The sequence below is a fragment of the Oculina patagonica genome, chromosome 4 (assembly GCF_052425735.1).
Source record: "Oculina patagonica isolate OP01 chromosome 4, crgOcupat, whole genome shotgun sequence".
NCBI classification, from domain to species: Eukaryota; Metazoa; Cnidaria; class Anthozoa; order Scleractinia; family Oculinidae; genus Oculina; species Oculina patagonica.
The window spans coordinates 49,076,665-49,086,676 of record NC_135761.1 but is presented as its reverse complement, the minus strand read 5'-3'; the positions used below and the strand labels follow the sequence as shown (position 1 = coordinate 49,086,676).

General features: G+C 38.2%; 1 protein-coding gene across 1 annotated transcript; it reads left to right on the top strand.

Annotated features, from left to right (window-relative positions):
• The first annotated feature begins 741 nt into the window (after nucleotides 1-741).
• On the top strand, nucleotides 742-7,066 carry LOC144650366 (NACHT, LRR and PYD domains-containing protein 3-like). Its single transcript, XM_078510023.1, has one exon. It carries the CDS (start codon nucleotides 976-978, stop codon nucleotides 3,877-3,879), a length of 2,904 nt encoding a protein of 967 aa, XP_078366149.1. The 5' UTR covers nucleotides 742-975; the 3' UTR covers nucleotides 3,880-7,066.
• The last annotated feature ends 2,946 nt before the right edge of the window (nucleotides 7,067-10,012 follow it).

Below are 10,012 nucleotides of genomic sequence, written 5' to 3'. Positions count from 1 at the left end.
AAAAAAAAAAAAAAAGAAATACAGCGCCGAAAGGTAGAGAAGAGAGAGGAGAAGAGAAAAAAAGGCTGACATTCCCTTTAGTTTTTATATCATGGAGTTTGGAGATAGTTTCTGGCGAGAAAAAAACGAGTTTACAGCGATTTTCGCTTTAAACGGTGAAAATTTCCTTGACCTGGTTTTGATAAATTCAGACATATGATTCAATAGTATGACCGGAAAGGTCAAGAATGAGCTTCTCGAGTTACAATCAATCATTTTCTATACATCTAGAGAGAAATTCAGGCTTTCCCTGCTCATACTATTGAATCATATGTCTGAATTTATCAAAACCGGGTCAAAGAAAAGTGACGTCAGTATTCTTGAACAAGTACGTTACTGCGCGAATTGGCTTACAACGCCACAAGAAAGGGGAAAAAAAAAAAGAAAAAAGAAATACAGCGCCGAAAGGTAGAGAAGAGAGAGGAGAAGAGAAAAAAAGGCTGACATTCCCTTTAGTTTTTATATCATGGAGTTTGGAGATAGTTTCTGGCGAGAAAAAAACGAGTTTACAGCGATTTTCGCTTTAAACGGTGAAAATTTCCTTGACCTGGTTTTGATAAATTCAGACATATATAGAGAGGAAACCAGCGAACCTAAAACCCACTGAAATGGCTTCAAATCGCCTCCAAACGGCATAGAAACACAACATATGCATAGAAGAGGATAGGTTAGTCGATTTTATTGGATATTTTTCCTCTATTTTGAATTATTTTTTACGATCGGTAAATTCCCATACAAACCCTTATAATAACGCTATTACGCAATGTCATATGTGGTCTATATGTTGACGGCTCCTTCAGGAGCTTGGGCTACCTGTGGTCCTAGGCGAACTTTCCCGACAAGCTTGGCGGGTGACGTCACATCCCAATTTGCGTGCGATGGTTGTCGTCGAGTTGTCTACTCTTATCGATATATCCCGAAATGGTGAAAGTCTAAATGGATACTTTAAGGGAGTATCTTTCGTCCAATTTCTTCAGCAAGTTCGGCTATTTTGTAGCCGTTTCACAATTGCCAGCTTTTTGTCTAGTTTTGGGATACACAGCACAAGTGAGATCTGTTGAAAGTCGAAGATTTCGCTGTCCATCTGCATCTTCACCCTATTATCATGCCTTCTGTTTTGAAAAGTATGACGAGCAGTTCAACTATTTTTTTCCACTTTACGCATTTGTCCTTTTAAGTTTTTTTCCTCAGTTGGTTGTGTGCACCATTTACTCCCAGTGCTTGAAGTCACGAGTTGATAAGCTACTAGAAGCTGCCTTGAAAGCAGATCCAGAAAACCCTCGCCGCAGGCCACGAATTACAACTCGCCGAGTGTTTTATTCCTACTTTCTTCATCTCCTCGTGCGACTTTTATTGGGGATTCTGTTTGTAGTGCTACAGAACTTCGCGTTTTATCCAAATGGCTTTCCTACGGATTTTATCTGCGTTGTTTCAACCGTAAATCCCACAGTAAATTCCACGAATTTCAATGCGACAAAAGATGATGCCTCTGCCATTGACTGTGACAATCCTGTTGGATCTGACAAGGCTACCGTGGCGAGAGGAATTTGGATATTGAACCTTCTTTTTGCATTGCTTGTTTTTGGCGAGTTGTGCTATATTTCAGTGCGAGGAATACAAAGTAAAGAGTTCACCTTCGACTCCGAATTTTGTCAAAGGCACTTTTTCAACATAAGGAGAGGAGGAGAAACTGACACGCTGCACGAAACCACATTGCGGATGAAAAGACAAATACGAGAATCCACGGAAATTCTTGAACCTTTGATTGCTCAACCCGAAATCGAAAACAAACGTTTGGATGATATTTTTGTCAATCTTGTCATATACACAGGAAGAACGAAACACAAGTTTACTGACGTGTTAAGAAGACACGAAATATTTGACGTTTATTTGAAGCCCCAACATGGATCTGTAGTTATTTTAAAGAAGCTTGAAGAGTTATTTCTTCCCAATAAAGATACCCAAGATCCTCGCAAAATTCTTGTAGTTGGTAGCCCAGGGGTCGGAAAGTCTTTGCTTTGTACGAAACTGTCGCGCGACTGGAGCGGTGGCGATTTGTGTAACAAAGACTTTGAATATTTGTTCTTGTTCCAATTCAGATGGTTCAATACTGCAAGAACGGTGAACATTTCTCTCAAGCATTTATTGAGTCTTTTATGTCCGGAAGAAAATATTGACAGTGAAGTTTTTCAGGACATCTTAGATAACCCTGAGAAAGTACTTCTAATATTTGATGGCCTTGATGAATTTAGGCACTGTGGAAGCTCTTTGGAGGAAGAGCAGGTATTAAGTGGAAATAGTCCAACAGAGGAGATGCCATTCTCTGCACTGTATGTCAAATTAGTGAAAGGAAAACAGCTTTCTGGAGCCACAGTTCTAACAACTTGCAGACCTTATGTGTTGCAGAGTGTCCGAGACCTTAGCTTTGACAGGGTGGTGGAGATAATGGGATTTACACCAGCGCTAGTTCAGGAATATGTACACCAATTTTGTTCACATGACATGAAGACAGTGAACAAAATATTTGGACTTATCAGTAAGAATTTAGAGTTGTTGTCTCTGTGCCAGGTTCCCATGTTTACCTTCATTGTTTGTTCCTTTTTGAAAGTGTTGTTCACTCTCCAAGACCAGGATTCAGGAAGTTCTTTACCAGCAACTTTAACAGAGATTTGCCATGGAGCACTGAGACTGTTTATTTTCAGGTGTCACCCAGAGTTTAAGGGTAGAACATTAACAGTGGGTTACCTTATGGGAAGAGTTGGCTTCTCATGTGCTGTAGAACAAACTTTAAGTCTAGCAGGATTGCTGGCAAAAGGAGGAATAGAAGAAGGGCGACTAGTGTTTGGTTCAAGAGAAGTGCGAGGAATGGAAAACTGTGGCTTGTTTAACCAGTTGCCAGACCGTGACATTGGGCCTTTTGAACATGATACTCAATTTTGCTTCCTTCATTTGACACTTCAGCAGCTACTTGCTGCCCGAGAAATTGCAAGGATGGAGCCAAGTGACCTTAGTGCATTTATCACCTCAAATGCGTCAGACCCAAAGTGGCATCTGGTGATTCAGTTTGTGGCAGGTTTGCTCCATGGCCAGGAAAATGAAGCAGCAGTAAACAGTTTTGTCAGGCTTCTTTGTAATTCTTTGACAGAAGAGCCCCCATTAATGTGTGAGACAAACCAGAAGGCTTTACTCATGATGAAGTGTTTGCATGAGTACAATGATGAAACTCCTGTGAAAAAGGCAGCTTCTGAACTGCAGAGGAACTGTAAGTTTAGTAACAGAATAGATTTGTCTGATTGTCAAGTGACACCTGCTGACCTCACAGCAGTTGTGTATTTTATAAAACATCTGCATGAACTCACTGAGTTGGACCTTAGTGGTAACAGTATCACAGACCAAGGTGTAGCACACCTGTGTGATGCACTAAAAGATGTAAACTGTAAACTCACTGAGTTGGACCTTAGTGGTAACAGTATCACAGACCAAGGTGTAGCACACCTGTGTGATGCACTAAAAGATGTGAACTGTAAACTCACTGAGTTGAACCTTAGTGGTAACATTATCACAGACCAAGGCGTAGCACACCTGTGTGATGCACTAAAAGATGTGAACTGTAAACTCACAGACTTGGACCTTAGTGGTAACAGTATCACAGACCAAGGCGTAGCACACCTGTGTGATGCACTAAAAGATGTAAACTGTAAACTCACTGAGTTGGACCTTTCATATAACAGTTATATAACCGATAAAGGAAAGAAGCAACAGTTGGAAGCACTCGCAAAGGCCAAACCCTTTTTAGTTCAATTAACAACTTCCAGAGCTCTAAGCTACACTGTTTCCTAAATTCATTCTAACTTGGGGATGCAGCTTAGGTGCAATAACATTAATTAATACTTTCAAAGAAAATGTTTTACAATAAAAATTTGCGATAAGACATTCGCTAAAAACATTATAAACTCCGTTTAAAAATTTTAAAAAGACCACGAGGTTTCGACGTTGACTTAACGTCATTATCAAGCAACAGAAGCCTTCAATGAGGAATGCGATAGATTGCGGTCTATTTTTACTCGACTTGATTATCCCATGCACGTTATTAATTGCGTTGTTTATTCTTTTTCATGTAATCTGTGTGATGCGGATTATGTCGGGTACACAGCCCGACACCTACACAAACGCATTGCTGAGCACAAATCATCGGCGATTGGAAAGCATTTCAAAGAATCTCATGGCGATGTGAACCTCCTAAAGGAAAACCAATTTCGTGTCCTGAAAAAATGCCGAGGAAAATTTGACTGTCTCATTTACGAGATGCTATTTATAAAGAAACTGCGACCAAATTTGAAACGCAGGCGGACTCCATACGTGCTAAGCTCTTTGTTTGACATTGAACATTTTTCACTTCACAACTTTTATTAATTAATCTCCATTGTCTATTTTTAGTTTTTATACATATAATCACATATTTTCTTTGCTTGATAATGACGTTAAGTCAACGTCGAAACGTCGTGGTCTTTTTAAAATTTTTAAACGGAGTTTATAATGTTTTTAGCGAATGTCTTATCGCAAATTTTTATTGTAAAGTGTTTTACTAAATCGCTACTTAAAGAAAATGTTAATTTTATTTAGATGTACTAATAACTACATGTGTACTCGAACTGTGAGAGAGTAAGCACTGGTCACCAGGACTGCAAAAACAGTCAGTCATTGGACAGTGGCCACCAAATTTTCTCATGTCTGACGAAATCCCAACTGTGGTTGGATACTGTCCGGTAAACTTTTTTAAGTGGCAACAGGGTTCGAGACTAACTTTTTTCTAAGTAGCCTAATGGCTAGTAACATCTTTGATATCACAAGCCAAAACTGTTTTTTTTTTCTAGCCAGATCTTTCAGACATGGTTGTGCATTATTTTCCCTTTCTATTTTACCAAGGGGGGAGATGCAGAATCAAATGGATTTCGTGAACATAACTCCTAAACTTCTACAACTCTTAGTTCCATTCTCTCAGAGGCAAATTCAATTTACAGTTCGTCTGAATTTTTCACTAGCCATTTTGGCTAGTGTCAGGTCAAAACCTACTAGCCAAAACTGTATTTCTACTAGCCTTTGGCTAGTTGGCTACCGTTAATCACAAGCCCTGGGCAAATTACTCCTTGTAAATCATAAAACAATAATTTTCCCTTTTGTATGAAATGTTGGTAATATGAATTATGACAGGTTGAAATCTAAAAACGGTAACTTATTTTGCTTTGGAAGAGCCAAAAAACTTGACAAGAAAAGCTCAGGCATGCAGTCAAAACACAAGCTGGAGACAAAATTGCAAATTATTTGCAAGATGAGAAGATCAAAGCACTCAACATGCCAAAGCAACTTCACATGGCTCCATAGAGTAATCATATGGTTTGTGGCACATGGAAGCGTCCTACTTGAAATTTGGTTTTCCTATTTGTTTTCACTCCCAGTTTGCTCAAAAAAGCAGCAGCAGTGCTCAAAGCTGCAATAATTTTGGTCACCATGGCAAGTGAAAATTATAGCTATAGTTGTATTGACAAGGAATAAAAATAGTTTTGACATAGAAACTTGACATGAATATATAAGAGTTGAGGTACCTTGACATGAAATATTGGTCATCTAAAAATTTTGCATTAGGTTTCCTGCTTTAAAATTGCTTTGCTGTGGGCAGCCATTTTTTCTTGTGGCAACCATTTTACAAAAGGAAGTTGCCAAAAGGCTACTTCTGTAAATTTGAGCTTGGAACACTAAATGATGGAACAGTGTTCTACAACCAGTCTGTTGAAATACTACCAAATTAGGTAGACTGTTTTTTCGGAGACGTGCGAAACAAATGCCGTTGATGAGACTCATCTTTGAATTAAGCCCATGTGATTTACAACTAACCCCACATTGGTATGCGCACGTGATCACATTCCTGAGGCAAGAGAGATGGCAGGCTTTTCCATATTTTATCCATGGAAAAAGTATAGACGACGCCTACGAGGCAGCATAGTCCTTTGTATTATAGCTGAAGGAGGAGATCCTGCATCGGGTTATTTTCGAGGGCAGTTTAAGGAAGTAGCCGATCGGAAAGAAAGCGAAAGATTGACGGCTGATAACTGGTTGAAGCGCGAGCAAGGATCAAGATGTTCTACAACGAGCAAAGGATTGTGCTCACATGCGTTAACCTTTTCATTTGACAGCTGTAACCCATGTGACCCAAAACACACATCTTTGTCGCCAACGGCAACTGTTTCGTGCGGCTCCGAAAAAACAGTCTACCTAATTTGGTAGTAACGGCTTTAAGTCTTGAATTAAGACTACCCAAACAAATGCATCTTTGATTGTTTATTAGGATTTTTGTGTGATTTTCTTCAGTTTCTTTTGTTGAAATCTTCAAAAATCATAAAAATTTTACTCTTCACCAAATTTTCACTTTATTCAGCCTTCTAAAAGTAATTTACATGTTGCAGTTGTCTGTGAAAAATTGTATGCTTAGGAAACAATATCAAGAAATGGCAGTCAAGATTTTGAGTTTGTCAATATAACATTTGAAATTAGAACTAAGTTGTGTTATAGCTCTTGTATAGTTATAGACAAGAGCTGGCTTACACTGTACCCTCAATTGGCACTCGGAGGCATAGCAAACTGTATTACACGTATGCATGTGTATACCTGAAGAAATTTTGATGTTTACTGCTTTTCCCATTGTCACCACCTGGAAAAAACCAACTATAATCTTTCTTCTTTGTTTACTGACTATTTAGTGTCTACCCATGACTGATTAAATACATGATCGTATAATCCATCCACTTTTTGCATCTCTCCAGGCAATTGTATAATTGCATGCCCCCAGCAACGCCTATAAAGAAACAAAAGCAAGATGGTATGCGTACTTTTTAAAAAAAATCCTTGCTATGCCTCTGAATTTACATGTAAAGGAAGAAAAGAATAATGATGTTTTATCTGCTGATAGGTTTAATTATATTTAACTTTTTTATAAACTGAACCTGTAAAAAAATGATAGAACTTTGCAGTAATAAATACCTTGAAAATGATATCAGGCTGATGAGTTATTTGCTTAGTTCAATAATAATTGGAAACAGAAGAAGCCTGTAAATGCAGTCACCTTTCATCAGTTATCTTCTCAGTGGTGGTGAGCATAGAGAGAAATCTGCCATCATGACAGTCCCAACAGTTCGCACAGGCTTTGAAAAGCCCTTGAAAATTTGCCAGGTCCTTGAAAATAAAACAACATTTTCTAAATTTTTGTCAGCAGTCCTTCAATGTTATTGAGACTACTGAAAAAAACAACACTGTTTTGCCACTGTGAAATTGGCAGGGTAGCATTATAGGCATGGATATAAGTCAAGAAGGACATGACTTAGGCTCAAAAAAGTAGCCTTTGATAATGTTTGGTACCACTAACCCTCTAGCTACCCCTCTTGACAAATTTTATGTGATCCTGAAGAAAACTGAGCCATTTCAATACTGCCAAATTGTTATTGACTATGTGAAAAAAGGTATCCTTTTTTATCCTCCATCTATACATTGTATTACCATACTATCGGGCTGCACGTCCCTGTTAAGCTCTTATAAGGGAGTACCCCCGGAGCCATAATCCATGAAAGTGAGACACAAAAAAAGCCATTATAGATGAAGGATGATTAAACACCAATTTTTAGGTCTTAATAGGGTAACTAAGTAAGGTGCTGATTGGATAGAAACATCACACAACACCTATAAAATAATTTTTACATCATTTTATTTATATGCACACCAGTGTGTTCGTGTAAAATAATGCCCAAAGCTAGAACTTCAAGTGTCCTTCAGTCTGTCTGTATGCTATTTGTTGAATTTTAAAACAGTTACAGACTGAGCAGAACTACTTTTCTGACCCATTTTCTAATGTGTCTACATAAATATCTTACTTAAATAGACAGATAGTTACTCCATAACTGTAATGCAAGAATGACTCCTATATCCTTCTCTTATATCTATACTGCTAATAAAAGTGTAACAGTTTAATAGGGTTAATATCACTAATGAATTACACACTTGCCAACTTCTTCCGAGTCAAAGGTGTAAGATTTTTATTTTGGGAGTGCCAGGATTTTTGAAGATGACCTTACCATATATGAAGATGTCAAATAAAATTTTTATTAATGCCTTGAAGATTGCTCAAGATTCTCCAAACATTTCCTGGTCCCAGTCCCAAGATGTGTTTTGTGAATGAAACACAACCTTGATGTCCCAAGTACTTTTCCTTCTACAATTGCAGAATTAGGGAGAAGTACTGTACTGTCATTTACATGTAATTTTCTTTCTTTGCATTGTTCTCAGAGTTTACATACTTTTAGAAAGTGAGACAGCTAAGGCTGTAATAGCTCAAAGTTTTCAACTAGGCGTCACAGGCAGACAAGTCTCTGTGTTTGAGGCCGCGTGATGTAAGCGTCACGGTATGCGCTTTTTGATCCCATACATACATTCACTGTAATTTGTAACGATTGACCTTTGATCTACTGTCGTCAACGCCTCCAGCTAAAGTAATTTTTTCTTACTTTAGCTGGGGGCGGTGACGACTGTCGAGGAATTAACGGCCTCAAAACGCCATAAAAACACAAAATATCACACAAAAGATGAAAGGTAAGTGAACTTTACAGTAGTCAAAGTTTGGGATGAAAAGATGCGAAATTCAGTATTTTATGGAGCATTTCTTACGATCAGTTGACTCAAGCGGAGGTCAATCGTTACAAATTACAGTGAATGTATGAGATCAAATAGCGCATACCGCGACGCTTACGTCACGCGGCCTCAAACACAGGCGTGAGAAATTTGTCTGTTTAGGTGTGAGCAGGTGAGAGATTGAAGTTTTCGACCCAGAGGGGTGAGAGTTGGTAGGTATATAACACTCATCATCAAAAAGCTGTTGGCATTTTATACAACCAAAACAGTTAAAATATACAAATATAGGATGATTTATCTTCAAATAATTTGTATATTTTAACTGTTGTTGTTGTATAAAATGCCAACAGCTTTTCTCACCTGCTCACACCTTAGCAGACAAATTTCTCACGCCTAGTTGAAAACTTTGAGCTATTACAGCCTTAGCTGTGTGTCTCACTTTCTAAAAGTATGACATTTGGAGCTTGTGTATTTCTGAGAAATATGCCTAGTCCATTGATGGCAGTGAAAACATAACCGTTGATTGGGCAGAGTTTGTGTGTTTTGAGAGGCTAAACCAAAATAAAAAATACAAAGAAATTTTGAATTTTCTTTTCTAAAAATCCCTAAAAAACTGTAATCATTAATTTCATACCTTCACTTGGTGTGGTGATACAGTAACTAAAGATGGCTTAACAATCAAAATCTCCACAACTAATGACATATATATATATAGCCTTTGTGGCAGACATAGAAAGGACAGGGAGAAGGGTGGGGGATACCACTTCTATAATGGTAATTTCTATGATTTTGAAAACAAAATTAGTTCTACATGTAAAAAATTGGACAAGAATGGTTTCTGCATCAAAATGTTCCAGAAAATATCTATACCTCCCAGACAGAGGGTTTTTCGATTTGAACCCCCTGACCCCCAAACCTATGAGAACTTTGAAAACTCTGGTTTATCTTCATAATTCCCTTAAAAAATTTTGGCTTTTGAGATGGGCCCCAACCCTTCAGAATTTCCAGTGAGCCTTCCTAGGTAGGGTGGGTATTGACATTAATTTTTCTGGAACCACACAATAAATATTTCAACCCTCCAAGTTTAGACCATTTTAGTCGCCATGGCGACTAAAATTTTGGAGCTGGCGTAAATTAGAACTGTAGTCGCCAGCCTGGCGACTAAAATTGAGAAGAAAGACTGAAAGCATGTGCTTGATTTAGCGACTAAAATTTTTCACTGGCGACCAAACTTGAGCAGTCGGTGGCCAAATGGCTAGTGTGGAAAAAAATAAACTTGGAGGGTTGTATTTGTTTGTGA

What these genes read in the sequence shown, in the direction of transcription:
- LOC144650366 (XM_078510023.1), top strand. Translation starts at nt 976, where the DNA reads ATGGATACTTTAAGGGAGTATCTTTCGTCCAATTTCTTCAGCAAGTTC.